General features: G+C 40.3%; 3 protein-coding genes and 1 long non-coding RNA gene across 5 annotated transcripts in view; 1 reads left to right on the top strand and 3 right to left on the bottom strand.

The window, feature by feature from the left end:
* Positions 1 to 658: 658 nt before the first annotated feature.
* slc52a3 (solute carrier family 52 member 3) lies at positions 659 to 6,677 on the bottom strand. The gene is made up of 4 exons (XM_035655942.1): positions 6,397 to 6,677; positions 3,637 to 4,726; positions 2,141 to 2,264; positions 659 to 1,865 (listed from the first exon to the last, which is right to left on the bottom strand). Exons 2-4 carry the CDS (start codon positions 4,641 to 4,643, stop codon positions 1,653 to 1,655), a joined length of 1,344 nt encoding a protein of 447 aa, XP_035511835.1. The 5' UTR covers positions 4,644 to 4,726; positions 6,397 to 6,677; the 3' UTR covers positions 659 to 1,652.
* A 1,740-nt stretch (positions 6,678 to 8,417) lies between these two features.
* LOC118324868 (ubiquitin-conjugating enzyme E2 variant 1-like) lies at positions 8,418 to 12,683 on the bottom strand. Of its 2 annotated transcripts, none has more exons than XM_035657364.1 (4): positions 12,616 to 12,683; positions 11,408 to 11,556; positions 10,537 to 10,662; positions 8,418 to 9,626 (listed from the first exon to the last, which is right to left on the bottom strand). In XM_035657364.1, exons 1-4 carry the CDS (start codon positions 12,635 to 12,637, stop codon positions 9,480 to 9,482), a joined length of 444 nt encoding a protein of 147 aa, XP_035513257.1. In that variant the 5' UTR covers positions 12,638 to 12,683; the 3' UTR covers positions 8,418 to 9,479. The 2 variants fall into 2 exon arrangements, with proteins under 2 accessions (XP_035513257.1, XP_035513256.1); XM_035657363.1 differs by lacking the exon at positions 12,616 to 12,683 and adding an exon at positions 11,970 to 12,159.
* Positions 12,684 to 13,908: 1,225 nt separating this feature from the next.
* On the bottom strand, positions 13,909 to 20,147 carry peds1 (plasmanylethanolamine desaturase 1). Its single transcript, XM_035657361.1, has 6 exons — positions 19,774 to 20,147; positions 18,491 to 18,610; positions 18,255 to 18,346; positions 17,994 to 18,138; positions 17,655 to 17,867; positions 13,909 to 17,540 (listed from the first exon to the last, which is right to left on the bottom strand). The coding sequence occupies exons 1-6, from the start codon at positions 19,907 to 19,909 to the stop codon at positions 17,419 to 17,421; spliced, it is 828 nt and encodes a 275-aa protein (XP_035513254.1). The 5' UTR covers positions 19,910 to 20,147; the 3' UTR covers positions 13,909 to 17,418.
* Positions 20,148 to 22,370: 2,223 nt separating this feature from the next.
* LOC118324870 overlaps positions 22,371 to 23,702 on the top strand; it is a 7,921-nt gene continuing 6,589 nt past the window's right edge. Inside the window, exon 1 of the long non-coding RNA XR_004796576.1 lies at positions 22,371 to 22,445. This is a non-coding gene — a long non-coding RNA (uncharacterized LOC118324870). The remainder of the gene's footprint in view (positions 22,446 to 23,702) is intronic.

Here is a 23,702-nt window from a genome sequence, read left to right as displayed (position 1 = left end):
AAATTGAATGAGAAAAAAACTTGTGATCTGTTTTCAAGGGTGGTGACAAAATATTAGGCATACCCAGTAGTGGAAGAAGCACTCTGATCCTAAAAGTATTAATACAATAATGTAAATATTCTTCATTACAAGTAAGAGCCTTGCAGTCAAAAGCAGCAAAAAGTAAAGCTAAAGTATTTTTTTGACTTTACTCTCATTTTTGCTTTTTAGTAAATTGTTGGATAACTTTACCTCTTGAATGTTTGTTTAAAAGAAACCAAGTGAGGAGTTCAGAGAGTAAATGTCTCTAGTTTGTTATATGTTATAAACTCATGCTTGTACAACCACTAACTATATCTGAAGTGTAGTAATATATGTAGTGGAGAAGAAGTTAAAAGTAAATTAGAAAATAACTCAAAATTGTACTTAAGTACAGTTATTGAAATCTAGAGTTACTTTTAACCACTGGGTACTCAAAATAACAGCAATTCAACTATTTAAGCTTTACATAGTTAATATTTACTGCAGGACTTATATTGTCCACTCTCACTTGTATTTCAACAAGACCTGGACATCTACATTACATCCCACTGATTGTCCTTGAGCTGATAGTAGAACACTATATGTAGCTGTCCATGTCTCTCTCGGTCATATTCACAGAAATAAAATGCATCAACAACCTCTTTTTATTAGCTTTTCATTTTATACATGCATGCTTAAATCTAAACGGAAACATCCCGTATAGCAGTTGTATAAATGTCAGCATTAAATCTTTAGCTTACTTGTGTAAAATCTATTTTTACTCCTTTATTTTTTGTACACAGTATAAATATATTTCATGGGCAGGGATTTGTAGTCACTGGGTGCCTGCACAATGTGGAGTGACAGGTTGTAATATATAGAAGTGGGCTTGCACCATCTAGTGGACGAATGAGCGGACAGTTTAACGATTGGTGCAGTGCACCTTTTGGAAGGAAGCTGCTCTATGAGAATGAAGGAGCTGCGACCCAGTGTTTTTTTCTAACTTTTTCTATTTATTATTTATACAAGTTAATAGCTTTTCCCATCATAGTGTTAGAAATTACTTACACAAACATTACAAACACGGTTAAAAAAATCACAAAGCTGCAAAGGAAATTAAAAATATGCAAAAATATGTTTTAACAAAAGGCTGGAGGATCATGATGTTTGTCCTACAGAGAAACATCAGAGGAGTGGTTTTACATTTTGGGAAATTTACTTTCTTACCAAGAGAGCATTAATACCGTTCTCATGTTGGTAGGCTAAACCTGAAGCTAGGGCCAGCAGCTAGTTAGCGTAGCTTAGCATAAAGACTGGAAACAGGGGGGAAAAGTTAGCCTGGCTCTGTAAGTAAGTATAAAAGCAGCTTACAAGTAAATATGTTGTACATTATAAACAATAATGTACAAATGAAAAAAATATAGATGTTCACAAAACCCCAGCGGGTTAATTAGTGAGCTTGAGAGGTGTTTGTAGGCAGACTTTGTTACCTTTGGACAGAGCTAGGCTAGCAGTTTCCCTTTTCTTCCAGTCTTTAAGCTAAGCTAAAGGAATCAACTGCACACACACAGTGAGAGGTCTTCTCTTCTAATTACCCCAAATGTCTGACTATTCCTTTAACCTCCTCGGTACTGCAGGTCTCAGATCAACTGTCATAAAGGACATTTCGTGTTGCATAAGTCTCCTGACTTAAACAGCTGGTAAATGTTAACCAGCGGGAACATGGTGACCGAGCCGACTAGTGAGCCCATCTGTGCCGCAGCCCCACACCAGACCAGGGCGTTGTGGCTACGGTCTCTCAGGATGACGCCCACCATTACTTTGACGTAAGTCAGCGTCCCGGTGAAGAAGAGCCATGAGAGCACCTGGCGAGGGCAGAATAACAAAGTGCACTCATCTGAATGATAACCTGGGGAATGTTTAACATCATTTGTGTCAGAAAAACACATTTCATCATCCACTACACAGACCAAATATGTAACCTTGTCATCAGGTATGAGAGTAAGCAGTTATGAGGTTGCTCAATACTCAGGTGTTGAACTTTGCCACATTTCCCTGATAAAGCCTCTGAGAAATGTTTTTTTTGTGTCATGTTCTTTCCACGCCACGTGTCATCACAACGTGTTTGTGTTGCACTTACAATGATCATCTCTCCCACCACAGACCCCTGAAGCAAAGGACATGGACTCAGAGCTGCCATAGCCATGTTATAGCTGCCAAATCCTGTCCCCAACGCCGTCAGGACACCGAGAAAGACCAGTGACCTGAATACAAGAGGTTCGTTATCAGCGGCGGTTTCTTTATTTCTAAGAATCCACACCCTCTATTTCAAAGGATAGTCTGACTGACTTTCACTATCCCACAAAAACAATGTGCCATTTATCTGAGTGACAGTGACATCCTGAAAAAATAAATTAAAAGGATCTGGTTCACAGTTCTTCAAGTGTCTTAAAAGGTGCTCGCATGGACATTAAAACAGTTTCTTTCTTGCTGTAATCATTCCTCCTTTTCATACTGACCATTAAAAGATCATTTTCTAATGAGCTTCTAATGGAAGTGAAATTAGAATATTAATATGGGAGTCTAGTCTGAATTAGTCCAATGGATGGAAGTGGATATCTTCCAAAGTTACAGACTTTTCAGAGTTCCCTCTTTTAGTTTCCCCGGACTGTGCTTCCTTCCCGAACAGCAGTGGAGGGACAGTGAGACAAACTGCTGAAGCCTCATATAGAGAACCAAAGTCACTTCCTGTTTAGCCTTTTGTTCCACTAGCTTCTGTAACAATCTGTCATTCAGCATTTCTTTCTTCTGTATTTCTGAAGCGTGTTCTTTTTATTTTCTGAGATGAATCAGCCCTATAGTTGAACAATCGGTCAAACAAAAACTGCATCCAGCCATCATAAGTTGGTTTTATATCCATAAAATTCACCAAAGCTCTCTTCTAAAGTAGATTTTCTAGTCAGAATCTCTTCTGTCTAAACATTTCTACAGCGTTCAGTCCTCTCTGTCCTGCTATCATAAACATGTCTGAGGTAACCACGACCCCTCAACTAGACTCACCTGAGTCTCAAATTGGCTCAGGGGCCACTGTCATCTTATAGGAGGGCCACTTCAACGTTCAAATACTACAATAAAGTGCAATATTCTGAATATTATATCTCTTTATAATTATCTTATTATATCACATTATGTGATGGGCCGGAGGGGATGGAGGGCTGGAAATGGCCCCCAGGCCGGCAATTTGAGTCCCCTGGTCTAGGGCTTAGGGGTAACGGTGTTTTCTAAATGCCACTAAAAACAGAAATATTAAATAAACAGCGATATTATAGCGTCCCTGTCTTTTGGTTATTAGTGTGTGAACAGAACCAGGAAGTTCCAGTTTCACTTTCAGCTCTCTATTAGCTTTAGATAAACTTTGGAATATATCTTTGCACAGAACAACTGCGGACTGTGGATTGAGTCACTTTAATTGGAGAAGCATTACGAAGAGATTTCTTAATGGCCAGTATAAACGGCAGAATTGATAAAAAGCTACTACAACCTGTTTCACTGTTTGTATGAGCACCTGACTGACTTGAAAAACTGTGAACCTATCCTTTAATGAACAATCTACATCTATGCAACTTTAATTTTTACCTGTTTTGGATGAACATTGCAACGGTGCACGCCACTGGGTTGGCCACCGATGCCAGAGCAGCAGAGAGGTGATAGGCCAGGTTCCCATAAGGCATACAGGAGTACGTCTGCACAGAGGGCAGCAGGCCGTTGGTTGCAGCGTTAACCCACACCACCAGAAAGTAGATGAAGGTTAGCTGATATACAGAGTGTTTTGGGGCGGCCAGCAGTCGCCTGCTCTGGGCTGCCTCCTCACCTTGGCATTTCACACCCTCTCCATTAGTCTCTGCTCCAGGGTTCTCCAGGCCGGAGCTGACAGATGCCACAGTGTCTGGCACGAGGTTTTCGGTGGACAGCTCGTATGTCCGAGGAAGCCTGTTCAGTGCAACAAAAGCTGCCAGGCTTATGCACATCATGGCTGCTAGGAAGAAGAAAAACACCTCGGTGGAAAAGTTGGGAGGGAGATACACCGTGTGTAATGACCACATGTTCTCGCCTGTGTTGTTTCCTGCAGTCTGAGAGGAGTTGACACATTTGGCGATGCCCACACCTTGTGCCAGAGCGATGACGCCAGGAATGAAACCACTTAGCCCTTCTCCAATAAAGTATGTGGTGACGTATTTGGCTGGAAGCTGCATCATGAAAGGCAGGAAGGTAACTGAGGAGGTGCAGTCCACCAGAGAGAGGAAGAAGGTGATGATGAAGAAGGCTGTGCTATGTGATGCCCCGGCCACTATTGTCGTCTTGTCCCAGAAGAAGGCGAGCAGGATGCAGGAGAGGACACCGATGGAGAGGATGGAGTAAATGACAACGTGCTCTTTAAGACGACCCGGGCACAGTTTGTGCATAAGGGTGACCAGCAGAGGTCCGAGGTTGGCCAGCTGGATGATGACTGTCAGGTAGGAGGGGAGCTCCCAGCCCTCTGGCAGAGTGTTGACGATGAGTGGCAGTTCCACCCACAGACCGTTCACTGCCACCCAAGAGCCCAGGCCAAAGGCACAGGCCAGCATGTGGATGAGCAGAGCCATACTGCAGCCGGATCAGTTCCAAGAAAGTCTGATGAAGAAGAAACCGTCTCCCCAAATAGTTCCACCTCTGCTGTGCGTCATACCTTGAACAAAAAGTTAGGAACATTAAACTTTAGATATTGTTCCAAAATTTCAGTGTTAAAGTTTTACTTTAAAAACATATAAATACAGTCATTATAATGTTAGAAAATGGGTTTAAATACTATTAACCTGACAAATAAATGTAAGATTTTATAATATTATACTCAAGCCATTTGAATTCTACAAGTGCACTTTAAATAAACACTAATACTTTATGTATTACGGCTTTTTTGTATTTTTATTGGATCTTTTACTCTTTAGTGACATGTATGTGTATGTATATATTTTATCTAATGTGTTTTGTTTTATTGCCCTAATGTAAAGCACTTTAAGATGCATTTTATGTACAAAAGATGGTATAGAAATACATTTATTATCTATATTATATGATATTATTATTATTATTATTACTAGCAGTAAGTAAGAAAATATTATTTATTTTAGTGTAATTTGGGTGAACTGGCACTTTAATAGAAGGCATACTGAACATGATGAATCTCCTCTGAGGCCTTTTATTTCAATTTTTTTTGCAATACACAACAACTGACCTCCAACAACCAAAAAGAAACCAGAAATTACTCGAGAACCACTCGAGACATTGAAAACTTTTCATTAAACATTCCTGCGATTTCTAATGCAGCTGATTAATGAGATGGTTTCACTGCACCAGATCTCTGTCTGATCATGTTCTCTTAATCATCAACAATGAACTGAATGTTGGAAATGTGAAGGAGAACATAAGACACTGTTAGACTGTTGGCTCAATATTTCATCACAGATCACATGAATCAGATACAGTGAGTTATTAAAACTCGTGCTCTGAGCCAGTGGTTGAGGAAGTGAACAGATCCTTTTAAAAAAGAACAACAATATAAAAGTCTTTCCATCTTTTTAGGCATTCATGTCTAAGCAACATTTTATATGTGTAACTATTGGAGTTGAGGCAAAATGTTATAGTTTAATCTGAAGAATATTTTCTGTACTGATCAGATATTTTGTGTGTATGTAAGTATTGGAAGTACAAAGCAGCATAACATGGAAATTCTCAAGTGTCTAAAATAGCACTGTACAGGAAGTTAATGTACTTTCACAGCTGATTCTTGATAATTAATGAGAGCAAATGTCAGTTGAGGCCAGTTGAGTTTATTGGTCATTATCAGTAAACACCTTCATGTGCTTTAATGTAGCAAAGTCAAAGGCAAGCCTCTTTCTTCACAGATAAAGCTGGAGAGAGACCAAGTCTCTCCTGACAGAAACTCAAAACCACCAAAAACATCTGTCGCTTTAGTTCACAGCCACAGTACATGTTTCAAGCAGCTGATACAATTTTCACATCCCTTTCACACGTTGTGGAGGAATCTAACAAACCATATGGCCTCCATGCTCTGTCTGATGGCATGCGTGTGGCTTTTTCACACTGATCTCATGATGATGGACAAAAACAAGTCATAATAATGACACATGATACATCCACGTTGGTTCAAGAAAGGCTTCTTAGAAGGAAAAAACAGTGTTACGCCTTTAAATAACGTAGTCACTTGAGCTAATGGAGAGAAAAGTGTGGTCTTAGTGCAGATTGTCATGATTTAGAGGAACAGAAAACAGTGTTTATCACACACTCACTATCTCACAAGCAAAATAAGCTTCCTTTTAGACATGGGAATGTACTTACAAGTTTCTTTAGTTGAAAACGACTTGCTGTCATCTTATATAGAGGTTAGTGACAGACCTCCTTTGGCTGTTCTTACATACATACACTGATGGGAATCACATGGCCCATGGGTAGGTCAGAGTCCACCCCAGCCGTTGTTCAGCTCCACTGGATAACAGAGGGCAGTGTCTTTATCCACTGAGCTGGCTTTACTGCACCCACCTCTTAATTAGGTCAAGTTAGCGCTGGAGCACTCTCTAGGTTCCCTTGACATTTTTTTGTCCACCTACATGTGTTTGCTCCAGCAGAAAAACTAAATGTGTTGCAGTAGTTGTTTCTGACTGTCCTGGCCTGCACTGCCCCCTGCTGGTCTCAGGTGCAAGATACAGCTTGTGCAAGAAGTTCACTTACAGGAAACCTTCAATTAATAACCCAGGTTTCTATTTGCTTCAATCACTGAACTCAACCTTCCTTTATTTAGTACAGTTCTTTAATTCCTTCTGCACAAAGCTGTCAAATTATGTATTTAAACCAGTATCTTTATTACTTCTATAAATATTTCTAGGTTATTGAATAACATATCAATTACAAATCATTCATTTGATATTTTGGTGCTCATGGTTTCAAGATCGAAGCAGCTTAGAACTCCCTAAAGTGGCGACATGGTGGGCTTTAACAGGTTTTATTCATCCAAAGAGTTTCTATAAAATCCAGACCAGGCGTATAATTGAGACCTGCATTTATTTATCAAATTGTGTGGCCACACTAGACTAGTAAAGAAGACCTGTGTCTATCTGGGACCCTGCTTTTAACTTTTACAGTATATTCATTGAACAGTATGAAGGGTTAGTTAGTCTCTAAAAGGCCACATCTGCATCTTGTTAAATGTGTGAACTGAGCTGAACTGACTACAGAGGGAGATGTAGACCTCTGTTCTTACATCTGACTTTATTTTGCCGAAGGCTTTGAGTATTTTAGATAAACATTTGGTAATCCCCCCCCTCTCGGTATTTGTCCTTGCACCACCTAACTAGTTTTCTTGCCTGTGGACTTGAGTTAGATGTCTCTACAGGAAGGTGTAATGTCAGTACACCTCAGTGACATTAGTTCTGCAACACTATAATAACAACAAAGTTTATTCATATGCCTCTAGAAATCAAAGTGATTTACAAAGGGCAGCCATAAGGCAATAATATAATTTACCCACATATAACATAGTATAGTGGTTTTCAAAGTGGGGATTCCCAGAGGTCCTTAAGGAAGTTTCAGTGGGTCTCCAGCAAAAAAGGGGGAAAATGTATTTGTAACATTTTATTCATTTATTTTATTCATTCTTCTTCATATAAAATATTTTAAAAAAATGTAAGTCATCTTACATCTAAGTTAATTATTATATTTAAATGGTAAAATTTAACTTATAAGTTCTAACCACACAAACTCAAAGCGTATTTAAAGTTTAAAGAATCCCTTTGTTGAAGCGCAACCTCCTCTTCCAGTTGTGTTTAAAGTGTTACCAATAAGTAGTAACTGTTGATCCAGTAAGAGCTTAACTGGGAGCAAAATCTTTATTCTTTGTTTTACTATTTTATTATCTTTAATATTTTAGTAATGCTTATTCGCTTTCTTGTAAGGTTATGAGAAGTGACACCAATAACTATTTCTTGGCCTGGTCAGTCTCTACGAACAGTCTAAATAAAATACAACAGATTAATTAAAAAGCTTTAGATTTATTTTATTTCCAGTCTTTATGCTAAGCTAAGCTAACCACATGCTGGCTCTAATGTCATCTATTGTTTATAGACAAGTGGCATGAAGTGGCCTCCTTTAACTCTAGAAGAAAGTGAATAAACCTCAATGGAGCAAACATATTGTTGAACTATGGCTTTAAGTGACCTCTAAAAGTGCTTGCATCACATTTCTGCTGAATCTGCTCGTCATTCGAGGGCAGAAGTTACCAGATAAAGCAAATTATGTAGAAATGCTCCATATGACCTGTAACTCTGGAGCTCTAAAACGTAGTGATCTACGACAACACAACTGCATGAGAAGCATGAATTAAGATTTATGAAAGAAGTGGAGAAAGTAAAACAAATTGTCACATAAAGTAGCAAAGACAGTTTCACAAGTCAGATAACTCCCTGGACGTTACACAGGACAAAAAGAGGTAGCTGATTTCACTTCTTTTTTCAAGCATGGTTTGACTTCTGCAGACCTACAGTAGATTTGCATACTATGCTACTATGCACACTCAGATCAGATATAGTGGTATAGATATTGTACACAATGTTCACTTTGGACAACTCTTACATAGAAGGGAAAGAAAAGCAATGTGTGACCACTTCCAGGCACCTTGCTGAGCTGCAGTCATGCATTTACTACAAGACTGCTCCAAAAAAAATATTCTGTGCAAGCCCATATCAACACACACTGAAGGAAATATTTCATTAGACATCTGGCCACATGACACGACATATTTAACATTATTTGCCAAGTTAGATGGGTTTTGGGTTTCATATGTACACCTTGAAAGAACTTGTAACTAACAGCAAACACACGTTTAAGTAAACAATGTGCAATCATGTTAAGTGGCTGTTTTTCAATGTTACAAAAAGGCAACACACAAAAGGAGGTACACTCAATAAGATTATTTATGTTATTGTACAATCTGCATTTTTAACAAATAATAATAAAAAAAGGTTAGTGACATGTACAGTATTCGAATGATCGGATCTGGTGTGAACTGAGGACTCCGCCTGCCTCGTCACATCGAGTCCACCCAGAGCTCCAGTGATGGGAGAGGGAGGGGGCCAGTGCCTGGAATGACTTTCATGAACGCTCAATAAGTGTGTGTATACGAGATATATGTGTGTGTGTGTTTGTGTTTGTGTATGTTTGTATGTATCTATTATTTTATACTTAACTTCTGCTGTGTGTGTGTGTGTAAGTGGGTCTATGTGTATGTGTGTGTGTGCTCAGCCAAGGTGTCAGCAGGAGGTGGAATGTCACATGGCGCAGGATGGGGATAAAGGGATGAAAGCAAAACATAAGAGTTGGAGGGTGGGGGGTGGGAAGGAGAAAAACATGGAGGTAAAAGTATCAGGGGCTCAGTTGGTGTAGATCTGGCCCTCAGGTGGCTGAGGAAGCTTCATGTTTTCCTTGCACGTCATGAGCCGTCGCAGCTCCAGCAGCACCATCTGGATACTGTAGGAGTTCTGCCACTTGGCCAGCGCAGTCACCGCATGCATGTCAACCTGTGGGACAGAGAATGAGTAAGGGTGGATGTGAAGTTACACCCTGGATCCCGCAAAGCTCATGAACCCCGCCGTGTAGGGTTTCTGAGGACAATCACAATCACTACAGAAACAGTCGCTAATCTTAACTTTTACCTTTATAAATGCTAGGAATCGCATTTTAAAGATGGTGCTGGTCTTGTGGGATCATGGATGACTTCCTTTATGTTAAGCTAAGTTTTCACTAGGGCTGCACAATTAATCAGAATATTATAATGAAGTACCGTAGTGCTGCAGAGATGCCCTGACTTACAAATCTTGTTCTCCAGATGTAAGAAATCATGTTTGTTTCTTTTTACCACATCATGGAGTCCTAGTAGCTTAAGTCCACATATTTTATTGGACTTTGGATATTTTCTTTGCTCCTAAATTGAGAATAATAAACATACTACATTTAAGAGTGGAAATGATCTAAGACCGCCTCCTTCAGGTGGATCCGGTAGTTTCTTGTGCCAAGTTAGTATAAAGTGGGCATATTACCAAGATTTTAGGTCAGATTTGGACTAAACTGCTGGTGTGAAAGTGCCCCAAAATGTCTAAATGAAGATGTACCGCATATATTAATCTCTTCTGCCAGAATTAATAAAATGGTTGCATTAGAAGTCAAAGGACTGATGCATGCACTTAGAACAGGAACTTGCTTATCTGCGCTGACGGGGCAGGCATGCCCAGAAAAACATCTTTCCATTGTGTGTTCACTCTTAAACACAAGCAAGTTCACAAATTTGATAATACAAAATATACATGAGCCAAATTCTTTCTCCAAACGTATTCACAACTGCAGCAAGAACTGGATCAAGGGCATTATGGTCCATTTTAAAACACTCAATCAAGGTAGAAACACAACAAATGGTTCAGGAAATGTACATACCACACCGCTGGAGGTGTGAACGCCATTCAAGTTTATCTTTGTCACAAATCTGACGTAAGGTGGTAACTCTGGGTATTCTGGCCCACATTCAACCTTCAGATTGTACATCCTGTTCTCATAGCTCGTCTGTGGACAGAAACGGGTAGGGAGAGGGGAGAGGAGAGCACACTAAACATCAACAAACAGCACACAGTGTTTAATGTATTCAACAATACCATACATGGAGAAAACACCCCAAATCCAGGTTATGATGGTTAAAACGGTTCCATAGAAACAGTAAATATGTCCTTGTTAAGGTCCTGAAGGCGTCTTCTAGTTATTTATATATATATATATATATTACAGATGCATATTGGGAAGCACTTGTACAAACCTAGACCTCAAAGGCTGTCAAGCAAAACTAAAAAAAGAAAAACAGAAATGAAGAATCGATGCTATAATGTTGACTTTCAAAAAGGAATTAATTCTATGCTGTACGCAGAAGACTGTGCTTCCTGTCATTTTGTGATATTATATAATGTGATATTTTATCGCCACTACAGTGTTTTTATTGTGCTGCTGCCTTAAGTTCACTTACACAACTGATGTAGCATCCTTCATTACACTCCACCCCTTTTGCAGCTCCCTTTTTTATATTTAGTTCAAGTAGCTGTGGCGTTTAAAGTCCCAGCCGTGTACAACTACTGCAAAGGTTAATGGTTCTGCGTCTTCCTGTTCATCCCTCACAGGTCCGGGTTGGTACACCGACTGAGCAACGCTGCCCAGATCAAACCTGAGCCCTCTTTTGGTCACATTAGTCTGCTAAACTCCTGGAACAAATAACGCTCACCCAGCAGTCCTCACTGAAGGGTTAAACAATGGTGTCACTCACCCTTGGAGGACCAAGGATCACTCCTCTCCATCGGGTTAAGGTCATGTCCTCGTCATCCTCCAGACCCCAACTCACTGTTCCATCTCCCACACCTTTCTGGCCTTCCTCCAGCTCTTCCAGGAGCCGGAAATTGCGAGGAACTTTAACGCCTGTTTGTGGACAAAACGCAAAACCAAAAGTTGTTAACGTGTTACGCTCAGACATGCACACTTCCCAACATGACATTTTTTTTTTGGGTACCTCAAAGCTCACCAAACTGTCAGCCTGCCCAGAGCAATGACTTGCAGTTATATAAAAAAATAAAAAATAAAAAAAAAAGGTGTGAGCTGGTGGTGTCATGACTCATCCAGACACACACACAACGTGACTGGAAAATAAAGGAAGGCCCTAGTTTACCAGCCTTTCGAGAACAGGAGATGTTACTCAATTTAGCACCTGGCTCCGACTCTGCTGCATCATTTGGCCTCTGCAGTGAGATATGAGGCTGCTGCAGCGTTTAACAAAGCCATGCAAACAACACAAGTCACACTGGCAGCTGGTGCAGCCGTTCAGCTCAGCTCACCGGAGCCCTTCACCGAAACCCGTCCCCGAAACCCAGCGGACATCATGTTTTCTTCATCGGCTGCAAGTCTGAGAAAACCGTACTGTCATTGTTGACGTTTTAGCAGTCTGGTTAACCAAGCACGAAGGTTTGGTGTTGATGCACCAACATGCACCGGTGACATTCAACGTTACCGACCCGCTTTGTGACACATCCGTTTTCCGGAGAGGACAGCAGCACAATGTCATGTCGCAAAAAATACATAATTTAGACGCGAGGGGAGGCGGCGCTAACACACCATTACCACGCTCAATTCACTTTAATGAATGAAACACAACCGAGCCACGGCGCCGTAACAAAGCTACAGGCAGAGACGAGTGGCGCTGATACACACACACACACGCTGATCGGTAACGTTAGTCTTCACATCTTCACATCTTCACATCCAACCTCACGTAGCTTCGCGTTAGCTCGTAGCATCGCTTCCTATTCATTCTCCCTAAAAGCTCCAGCTCTGCGTTAGCTTCTGTCTCCCCGCACGGCGGCTGCGTCGGCGGATAAAACAAAGCTCGTCAAGGAAGCTCAAAAACCCCGCGGTGTAAATGAACTGAGCCGGTTATTCAACGACAGGAGTTTCATTGTGGTTTTAATTCGCTCCAACATTTACCTGATGGGGCGGCGACCGCCATCTTGTCGCTGCACAGCGGGAGCGCGCACGTTGTTTTGCCATTGTGGTCGACGCTGCGTGCGCGAGAAACGTAAGAGCGTCGCTTCCTTTGTTGTGTCCCTGCTGGCTGACGGCCTGACGTCATTGTGCGGCTGCTTTAAAGGGGCATTAAAAAAAAAAAGAGTTCACCCGACCAGTGTTGTTATAAAACCACCTTTTTATTCAAGGGACGTCTTTTTATATCATTTAGGAAGCTGACGACGACTGACTAAGTGACGTATTTTATGTGTATTTCATATTATATATATTCATAACTGCACAATTAGCCCAAACAGTGGACTCAGTCACAGCGGGATGTTTGAATATAACAAGTGCTTTGGGTGGATTTTTGAGAAGATTTCCTGTTCAGGGAACTTTTTATACAATTATGTGTCTGTATTTTGTATTTTTTTAAACAAATTTTAACAATCATACAAACTTAATAGGCTTCTTTTTTGACATATGCCATGTTTTGTCCCTAATGCTCGGCCATTGTTGACAATTTACATTTACCTTTGTTCACAGAAATGAGCCAAATCCGAGAGATAAAGGCCTACTGTGTATATTCTTTAAGTTTTCTAGCACACCTTAAAATCAAGAAGGCCTCATGACTGTGTGATTATTTGAAATACACAAATAAATCTGTTTAGATAAATAAGCATGTGGTGTGAAGGAAGCTGTGGGGTTTGTGTTGAAGGCTGTAGAACTGACCAAACAAAATCAGTGACATTTTGTCACAGTGGACAAAAAGTCTTACTAAAAACATTTACAATTGCTCTGTTAACCAATTTTATTTTATTGTTTGTTAATTATTATTTGCATTTCTTGTCCTCCTTGTCTTCGTCTTAAACATCTCATTGGAGGTCCTCTTCAACATACAGGTACTACAAACAGCACAATATTCTAAAAAATATTTCCATTACTAACATCATAATTACAGTTTCTATACATTTTTATGTAAAACCATCATTCATACCAAACTAAAAATGAAGGCCCGAAACAAGCTTTATTTTTATCAGCTGTGACCTTTACAATTATTTTGTGCCAAATTAAATAAATACATTTTTAAATGTAACAACTAGACAAAATAATGTAAAAAAAAAAAAAAAAACAATCTTGTGGTCCAGCTTATATTATATTTTTTACATCATGGCCGGAGGGAGGGACATAGAAGGCTGTAAATACACAGTATGTGCAACAACATCTTTAAAGCAAAGAAAAAAGAAAGACATCTATCAAATAAAACAGGTAGTGTAATTATCAACTGTTTATTTAGTTTATTTATAAATACAGTTTAATATATACATTGTAAGTCTCCTGAATTGAAGACAACAAAAAGGCATCAAGGCATTATTCTGATATCTAAAACTCCATCACCACCAGCATACATAAACCAACTACAACATCCATATGAGTATTGCCTCAGAAGAAGCGAGAGGCAATGAAGGGCAATTTAAATTCAGTCAATAAATTGTTTTCCCATATCGCTGGCAAGATTTACAGTAAATCAATCAGGGAGAGGATAAGGCAATTCAATAAAAGGAATCCAAGGATCATTACAAAAGCGATTTCAAACACAGCATGTCAAACATACCAACGACAATGCCCACACCACTTACCAGTGGTTTCCAGTGGGAAAATATGTAGTTTACCACACATCATCACAAAATACCCTTCAAATCCACTGATCCATTGTCTCAAAGCAAAAAACCAAACACAGCTTAATTACAGTTTCTACCTCAATAACAAGAGGCCAAGTTAACCGTACTGATATATGGCTACAGTAGAATCTAGAACGCATTTTAAAAAATGGCCGAATCTGAATCAACAGAATCTGACGGAAATTTATAATTTAAACAACTTTTTATCTATTAAATAACGGCCTTAGAACTGGCTAATGGAGGGTTTTACTTTATTTTTTTCCCCACAAATTCATATATAACTACTTTAAATCACTCTAACCACAATCCTGAGATCATCTGGAGAATAAGAATGAAGAATAACTCGATGTTTGTTAGATCTACACTCGCAACCAGACTCCAATTATGACAAAAAAATAGCAATTATAGTCTGTCTCCGCGCAAAGATTATGAGTTCTTCCGAGCTCACCACATATTTTTTAAAAAGGTTGTCAGTTTTTTCAATCTCCAAACTAATTATGGCATGTTATGTATAGAATTTCTAACCATTATAATTAGCTATTGTCCTAGTTTGCAGTATTACAAAAACACATAACATCCTTAAAATCGTTACTTTACTTTATCATCACAAAAAGCCATTTACTGAAGCGCTGAAATATCCAGTCGAGCCAACGCCAGAATTCCTGCTTAGAAAATAACGTGTCTGTCAAAGTTCAAATGTGTCTACTGACTGCAGCTAGCGGAGCTCAAAAATATTTTTTCCCAATGCGGATCAATGAGAACTTCTAACCTTAAACTTTAACAGCTTCCATTTACCTGCATATTCTACACTACCAGGCGCACAAAAAAACTGCATCTTGCTATACTCTACAAGCACTATGCAATCTGCAGTGTACTTATGCTGTTGACCTATGGTGAATCATTTTCTATAATCAAGTATGAAGGATTACAAAAGTTGGAATATTACATAATATAAAACATAATTTGGCTTAAGATGAACTATTACTATCATTTAATTGTCTACTTTGAGTATAACACCAGAAGCTTAATAATTCAGCCTTTAACCTGTTCAACCCAACTGAACCGCAAGGTTTGCTCCTTCCGTTTAAACCTGAAAAGTCATTGCCAGGATTTCCTTGGAACGAAGATAACATTTTGGTGGTTCGAACCTGGGTCACCTTTTGGAAGCAGCACAGTAAATTTCATCTGGAGCGGGCATGAGCCTCCCTACTCAGGTGTCTGCTTTACACAAGCTCAAAGGAAAGCTGGTGACCCAGTGTATTGCTTGCACAAGCAGACATGCTGTATGCATGCACGCATTCTTACGTCTGTGTAAGTGACATCTTTATTAGTAAAAGTAATTTTGCCATGCAGTTTATTAAGTACTGAAATTTTTAAGCTCCAGTTTTCCAACTTAGCAAATACGTGTAAACAATTAGAAAAAGAAAGGCATTTTGACCTAATCAGATGAGTTAAGACGTATAGTTAAGGGCCTCTTATTAAACTGCATAGTTATTCGCTGTACAATACATTTACAAATGGCTGACTAAAGCGTTAAAAAATCGCAACCAATTAATTAATTACATAATCTCATCTATAGGAGTGAAGAAATTCCTGGATCGTCACCCAAGCCCTTGTAACATCACCAAGTCTGCTTGTCACAGCTACCAAGACGGTACACAGTGGCAACATAACTCACAGGGAATGTTACGCTCTGAAACTGTTCCTTCCCACAATACAAAACAATAGCAGGAATGAAAACAATGTTAAATACAGTTGGCACATAATAGGAGTATCTGAAATCCCAGAAAGACAGAATTACCATTGCAACAACACGAGGAGTGCTGCAAATGAAACAAAACAACAACAAAAAGACACATACTGCATCTGTGCTGTGTAAGGCAGCTTGACAAAACTGCATGTGCCTCTTTCTTGCAAAACTGTCAGTCACATAAAAGCTAAAAATGCTTTTCACAGCGGACATGTGATCAACTGAAAAGACTATTTAGTAGGGACACACTGACTCAGCAGAACAACAGCATGATACATGTGTTTACTTGCCCTGGTTTTGTTATAGAGTCGACGCCGACTACAGTTACACTGACTTTTTTTTTTTACATCAATTTAGAGAAAGTTACTAATTTTCTGTGTTTCAATTCCAATAAAAATGCCAGTTTAGGGTCTGAGTGAAAGAACTGATTTTGTTTTTCTGGTTTGTTTACTTCAAAACCCAGAGTCAGACCTGTCATTTTGCATCCTGGTGGGAAGATTTGGACTAGCACTGGCTCTTCCACTGTAACTGTAGTCATTGCCTCAGATTGACAAATCCATGACAAAACTATTAAATATGGCTGCGTGAGCAAGTTACGAGAAACAACATTGGGCACTGGTTAGTATTGAAAAAAAAAAAATCTAATTCGTGAACACACCTCTCTTTGAAAAATAGCTTTGTAAATGTGCAGCTGAACCCAAATGTGCAAGAGGTCAACAAAGGTAACAGTAATTAACTAATTTGTTCTTTAGCTATGAACATTGGTAAAGCATCACCTCAACCCTTCTACTTACCATGGCCTAAATCCAAATTTATCACTTGCACCTCAAGTAGACCCTTGAAAAGGTGATAACGCCTGATCCAGAGATAATAAAGCAGTGCTAAATATAACTCGATTTTTCGACTGTCGAAGAGAACAACTGTGACTCTGGAGGAGAAAAGAGTAAGTGCGCACTCTTTCAAGTATTCTTTTTCGGGATTGTTTGAATTTTCTGACATGATCTCCTTGGAAAGTGATAGCAAATTATGTGTCTGATCAAACCTTCTTAGCAAAGAAGCATTCATAAATCACCTCGAAAAGAAAAAAAAGTGTGCGTTTGACATACGAACAGTTATGAATATATTGCAATTTGAAATCATCTCCATGAGTGAGTAATGAAAAAAAAAAAATCCATCAACAGAGCCCTCCTCTTGAAAGACAGACAAAATGTGCAAGACTTAAAGCTATGGCATCAGAAATTGTTTGTTAGTTTTTCTTCCTACGGATTACAGTTTAAGTGAGGCAAAAAAAGGGGATGAGAAGCCTGGACGGAGCCAGCATCTTCTGAGGTAGGGTGCAGTTAGCCTGCAACTTTACTTGACTTTTTGAGCCCATTTCAGGTCGTCCGCCCTGGGCTTCTCTCCCGTCACACTCTGGATAAGATCCTCCAGGTTCCTCCAGAAACCCAGCTTCTCCAGAGGGTAGTTCAGCCACCCTGGAGAGAAAAAAAGCTCAATGACAAACCTGCACGACACTCATCCCATAAACTATCACTACGTGCAGTCTGATTTCCATCTCTAATCCCCCCACGAGGAAATTAAAGACGAACCTGTGGTGATGCAGAAGTACGTCTCGTGAGGGGAGACGTGATGGACGCGGTGGTGCTTGCGGGGAAGAATGATGTGGCAGTCCTGGAGGAGCACCACCCAGCGAGGCAGGCCGAAGTACGTGTGCGACCACTTGTGAATCTGGTTGGTAAGGGTCACAAAGATGGCAAGAGCAAACAGGTAGCAGTACCAGGGGTAGATGTGGTAAACCTCCGCTGTAAAGAGGAAACAAACAGAGAAGAGGGTGGTTCTTTTGAATGAACTGTTTAGAAAAAAATCAGACTGCGTTTTCATGTAGAAAAAAAAAAATGTCAGGCTCAGTTTGTTGATACAAAACTCACCAGGGGAGAGGGTGAGGAAGTTGAAGGCCATGTTTGCTAGAGGGACTATGGTCAGCATGCAGTTGTCACCATTGGTCTCAATGAAATCGTGACGGGTGATGGCTGTGGGGTCGATGTGGTGCTCTCTAAATGGTCGTATAAAGGCCTGCAGGACAGATAGGGCGTGAAACAACACATAATACAGGGAAATGTTTCGAAAAACAGATTATTTACGGCACAAACAATGGATCGTAGTTTGGGAAAAATCTACTCGTGTGTTACCTTTCCAAAGACGGGTAGATCCACTGAACCCCATGTATCAGCTCCCCAGTGAACGAGTCCAGACGCAAAGTCTGCGGTGAGTATTCCTGCCACTGAAAATGAGTGTGAGGAGGAAGAGAAAGACGAGAGATTAACCAACACTTGTTTGGGCAGCAGCTCTAGGAAAACACAGCAGAACAGAACAGAACGACTTCACAACATCAAGAACATTACGTAATTATCCAGTCAGCTCTTACCGATGCTCGACAGGATGTACCACGAATGTCCCAGGTGGAAATTGGCAAGTAGGTGAATGAAGTTGAAGGCAATGAGAGAGAAACAGAGGACAACACTTATCCATTCTTGACATCGTTTGCCTTAAAAGATAAGAAAAACAAACACACCAGCAGACATATTAGTGCGATTAAAAGTCATCATAAGCAACATTTAAGATAAGATTATCAGTCTATAGCACATGAACTTGATATGATGTCACCTTATATCTAAACTAAAATGTCCAAAGGTTAGAAGACTAGTCAGCATAATGTAAAACAAATGCTTCTTCACAACGGTGACAGCAAGTGAGGAAACAAAGCCCTTAATTATCAGCAGCTGGACCTGAAATACCTGTCTACATATTACAGCAGTGTAGTGCAGAGTATGCACAGGTATAAAGAGTAAACCCACTTAAAAAAAACCTGCTTTCATTCATATCGGCACACTTTCTTCTTGTGTAGCTGTCTCACACTACAGTACTGATTGAAAACACCTCTTCTGGTTCATGCTAATTTCATAATAACCTTCACTGCCCTCAAATCAAGCTGCAGGAGTTCAGTTCAGAGACAATCTGCAAACACTACTGGCTCATTTTAGGGTGAACCAAACATGCAAAAGTAACCCTACACCGCCCCTCTGGGAGGAATAAGTCTGCTCACCAACTAGTCCAAGCTGTCTGATCCAGGTGTCCTCAAGTGACACGAAGGAGCTCTAAAGGCATTAAGTATTGGGGGTGCAAGGCCCTGTCAAGTCCAAATGGTATGGAGGATGGCAACAGTGGAAATGGCCAAGATCTCAAGTGTTTTGGTAACGCACTGCTCCCCGTGTTGCAGTCTTATGGGGCTGACTTAGCAACAAACACTGTGAGGAAAAGGTCACCGCGGCTCCTGAGCCTGAGCCTAAAGCAGAAGCGGTGGATTCTTCCAAAACCTCCGCCTGATGCTCGAAATGTCAAAGGACAACAGCGACTCAATCACAAACCCGACCAATCTCACATGATTCCCATTGTGTAACAACAAAAGTGTGACTGAGACAAACGCTGAACTGTCGCTGGTTGTTCGGTGTCGTTTCACCGTTGCAGCTCAAAGATAAACCGGCGTTGTTGTTTGTGGTTTTGGTAGTTTTTTTTTTTTTTTTACCCTCCCCAGTTTGTTACTTGGGTAACTACGCTATGTAAAGCCTGTCGTAATATCACGCCACTCGTGGACACTTGCAGCGGGGGAACAAGCCCCATGAGACGCAGCTGCTGAGGGGTTTGACTCACCTGGTGAGTATAAATTGGCCAGTTCTCGGGCACCGGCGTGTTGTGGACCCCATCTTGCCGCACCCCGACCCGGTCCCTGCGGCTCTGGGTTCTGTGTTTCCGCTTCACAGCCGTTCTCGTTCACCATTCTCGCCATTTCTCCACTGTGGGCCCTGCCCCTTCAATCTCTCTCTCTACTCACAGCCAGGAACCAACGGAGTCATCCACTTCTCAGCCCACAGACAGCGTAGCGTTTTCGACCAATCAAGTGAAAGCCGTTGAGCGCAGCAGCCAATCACCGGTCGGGAAAACGTTCCACGGAGAGCCGGGTGACCAATAGGCGTTGCGAGGGGGGAAAGACCGCATTTCCTGACCCCACCCGTCCTGTCTGGTGCCCGATTTGCTCGCAACACTACCGCTGGATGCCGGTAGGCGGAGCTCTCTCTGTGTATACATGAGCCCACACACGTACTAACCGTCGACTGGGTGCCAAAGTCCACGGTTTGAAACTGGAGTCGGTGTTACGGCGACATCCGTCACCCGTCAAATTGTGTGACGCCGCAGCTTCGAACTGTGGCCGGACATGTAAGTGAGGTCAGCCACTAACGGCTCAACAGCGGCGGTTGATGAAGTACGAGTCGGTGTAACTTTTAAAATAAGAAGTTTACACATTATTACGCCCGTCCACATCTAAAAGTTGAATTCATAAGCATTTAAACGCACCCTATATTTCCATTTTATTTATTTATAATATATTTTTTGAGAGTACAGACGTGCGTTTACTTTACACTGGTTAGTATGGTGAGTACCCGGATGTTGCACTAACGGTCAAAAAGTTAAGAAGTTGATCAACTGACCTTATATTTACTCTCCTCTACCTACTTCTGTTACAGTTAGTCTACATTTTGTCACATTATTCTGTCACACTTGTTGCCACAGTTGCTGCTGTTTAGCAACATTTTTTTGTTGCAATATGTTGATGTAAAACTATTCTATTACAAGAGGGCTAAAGGTCCTAAATTCATTAATTTACTTAAAAGTGCTTCAGCAAAATGTAGGCCTACACAAAAGTATCATAAGTGGACGTTCATATTAGACAAACTGTTTATATTAAGAGTTATTTTACACTACTGCTAGGCGATATAACGTGTTTTAATTTCCCATATTTTACCACATAGGTTCGTAGCTGAAACTAATTTGTTTCTTGTGCAACAGAACAGTTAAGAAATATCTCTTTGAATGCTTAAATACAACTATTTAAAAGTATTTTACTCTGAAGAGGAAGCAGTGTTATCTTAACAACTTACTGTGATATAAAAATTTGGTTGTGGCTAAACGAAATCAGGATGATTTCAAATTTAAATAGCTGTTAAATATAGTGGAGATTAAATATTGTGTAATAAATCAGTAAATAAATCATATTTCCCTTTGAAATGTAGTGGAGGAGAAAGTAAGTAAACCATAAAATGGAAATACTCAAGTAAAGTATGTACCTAAAAATTGTTATACAATTTGTTATACAAATACTATTATACTTATACTACTTATAATACTATATATATACTTAGTTACTTTCCACCACGGGTCGATACTGAAAGCTGTTTTTCATTCACTCCCCTGGCTTTTATTGTTTAAGCTTATATTTTTTATTAAAGATATGAATGTGCAAAGTAACGAGTAACCCTCCGAATGCACAAATATAGTGGAGTAAAAATATAAAGTTGCTTAAATTGGAAAAACTCAAGTACAAGAGCCTCAAAATTGTACTTAAGTGCAGTACTTGAGTAAAAGTAGTTAGTTACTTTACACCACTTAGAATGAATCTTTTATATCTACACGGAGGGAGCAGGTCCTCTTCCATGGAGGCTGCCACGTTGAATCACACTTTTTTCACGCCCACTGTTGTTTCTCCGACGCCCTAGGCAGAGAGAGGTGAAGCAAGGCACCACTAGATGACACTAAATCCTACACACTGGACCTTTGAGTGTTTCAAAATGTGTGTCCAAGGCTGGATTACCAACCAGGTAAAGCAGGTAACCGACCCCCAGGGGCCTCAGAAGTCCCAGGTTTATTTAGGTAATTTGATTAACTGCAGATTTTTCAGACAGTATCAACTAAGATAAACATGAAATTTGGTTGAGGGACTTTGTGTCAGCATGTAGTTTTAAGACCTGGGTCGGATGGTGTTGATGGTGTTATCCTAAAACATGGGTCCTGGTTACTTTCTGGGCATAAATGTCACTGGACTTGAAAACCAGAGGCAACAGGGGAAACATAAAAGACTGGGAGTATCTGGTCAACAGGGTCTCCTAGTATGTTAATCTGGCACTGTTTATGTCCTGACTATAGAGTTGCAGTATTTTGGTAACAGAAGATAGTTAATATAAAGAAATAAAATACACATATATATATAACAATAAAGTCACAGATTCTAAAAAGGGGAAAGAGTAGATTCCTGGGAAAAGGCAAGAGATGTTATTAAGACCCAACCAGAGAAGTGTTTTTGTCTGCACAGCAGTGAAACAGTTTATGGAGAGTTACACATCTCCTTAACATTTACATGAACTCTGTTGTGTCACTCATATATATATATATATATTTATTTATTTATTCTTCTCGCAGTTCACCACAAGATGGCGCTAAGACCTCAAATCAAATCCAAAAAGAAAAACCCTCAGCTCTGACCACGAATGGTACGTAACAGGATAATAAGTAAGTAAAGTTATGAACAGCCTGGAAGCATGTGTATATCTGTGTATATCTGTGTATATCTGTGTATATTTTGGCACCTGTGTACTCATGGAACAGTTTTAAAACAAACCAGACGCACTAAATTTCTCATAACGCCCACTCTGACCCTCATACTGGATGCATCACCATGTACAGTTTCACAACACAAACAACACACTGACTGCTTAAAACCAGCCTGTGGATGTTGTGGTGGAACAACAGTCTGGAGATGTGTCTAATGGGCAGCTTTTTATGAGTATATTCTTATGAAATGATTACGCTTGAACGCAGAAAATGGTTGCCACTGAGTTGGTTTTTTCCATTATTGTCTGACAGATTTGACAGTAGAGGGCGTGGAGGACGCGCTGTCATCAAACACTGGGTTTAAAAACTATGTTGTTATGACAGCTCTAAATTAAGTTTATTTTTTATTTTTTGTTGCCCCAGTTTCTTTCTTTTATGATAATTTAATCGCATTTCCCTCCTCTCTTCTTTTATTCTGCTGCTGCGACCCAAAGTCTGCACCACAGCTCACAAATGTCCCATAAATGAAACAGATTTTATTATAATAATAATAATAATAATCTTTTTTATTATTATTATAATTGTTATTATTATTACTATTATGGTTATTATTATGACATTAAGCACACATTAAAAGCGGGCTCCTCTCTAAAAGCACCGCAGGTTGGTCGCTCCCTCGCTCGCTGCGCGTCACACACCTGCCCCAGTTAAACCACGCCCCCTCGCTTCTTTAATAAAACCCCCGGAGACAGGAAGACCTGTCAAATTCCTCCCAACAAATCCATGAGCGTAGTCTCTTCAAAGTAGTTTCACTGCGTGTTTGTCACAGGCGGTGACACCAGAAAGGGGATTTAAAAACAAACACATTTCGCTTCATTTTCACACGACTTGAGGCAACTGAAGCAACAAACCAACAACAAAAAACTCTTGTGGGCGACTCATCTCAGCCCTCCATGCTCCTGCAATCCGGCGGGTGTTAAGATCCATGGAAGTGGCCGGCTTCTACGACGAGGGCAGCTTTGCTATCCACAGTAGAGACAGCATTATCAGTCCCGTCAGCAGCAGCGGCGCATATTGGAGGCTCGGTGACTCGATGACGGAGCTGGGCATTGAGGAGCGGGAGAGAGCGATAGACTTCAGTGTTTACCTGGACTCGGCTTTGCACTGTCCGCAGCAGCAGCATCAGCAGCAGCAGC

The sequence above is a fragment of the Morone saxatilis genome, unplaced genomic scaffold (assembly GCF_004916995.1).
Source record: "Morone saxatilis isolate NCDOM2014 unplaced genomic scaffold, NCSU_SB_2.0 Contig15, whole genome shotgun sequence".
Lineage (NCBI taxonomy): Eukaryota > Metazoa > Chordata > Actinopteri > Moronidae > Morone > Morone saxatilis.
This window is presented reverse-complemented; position numbering and strand designations above follow the sequence as displayed.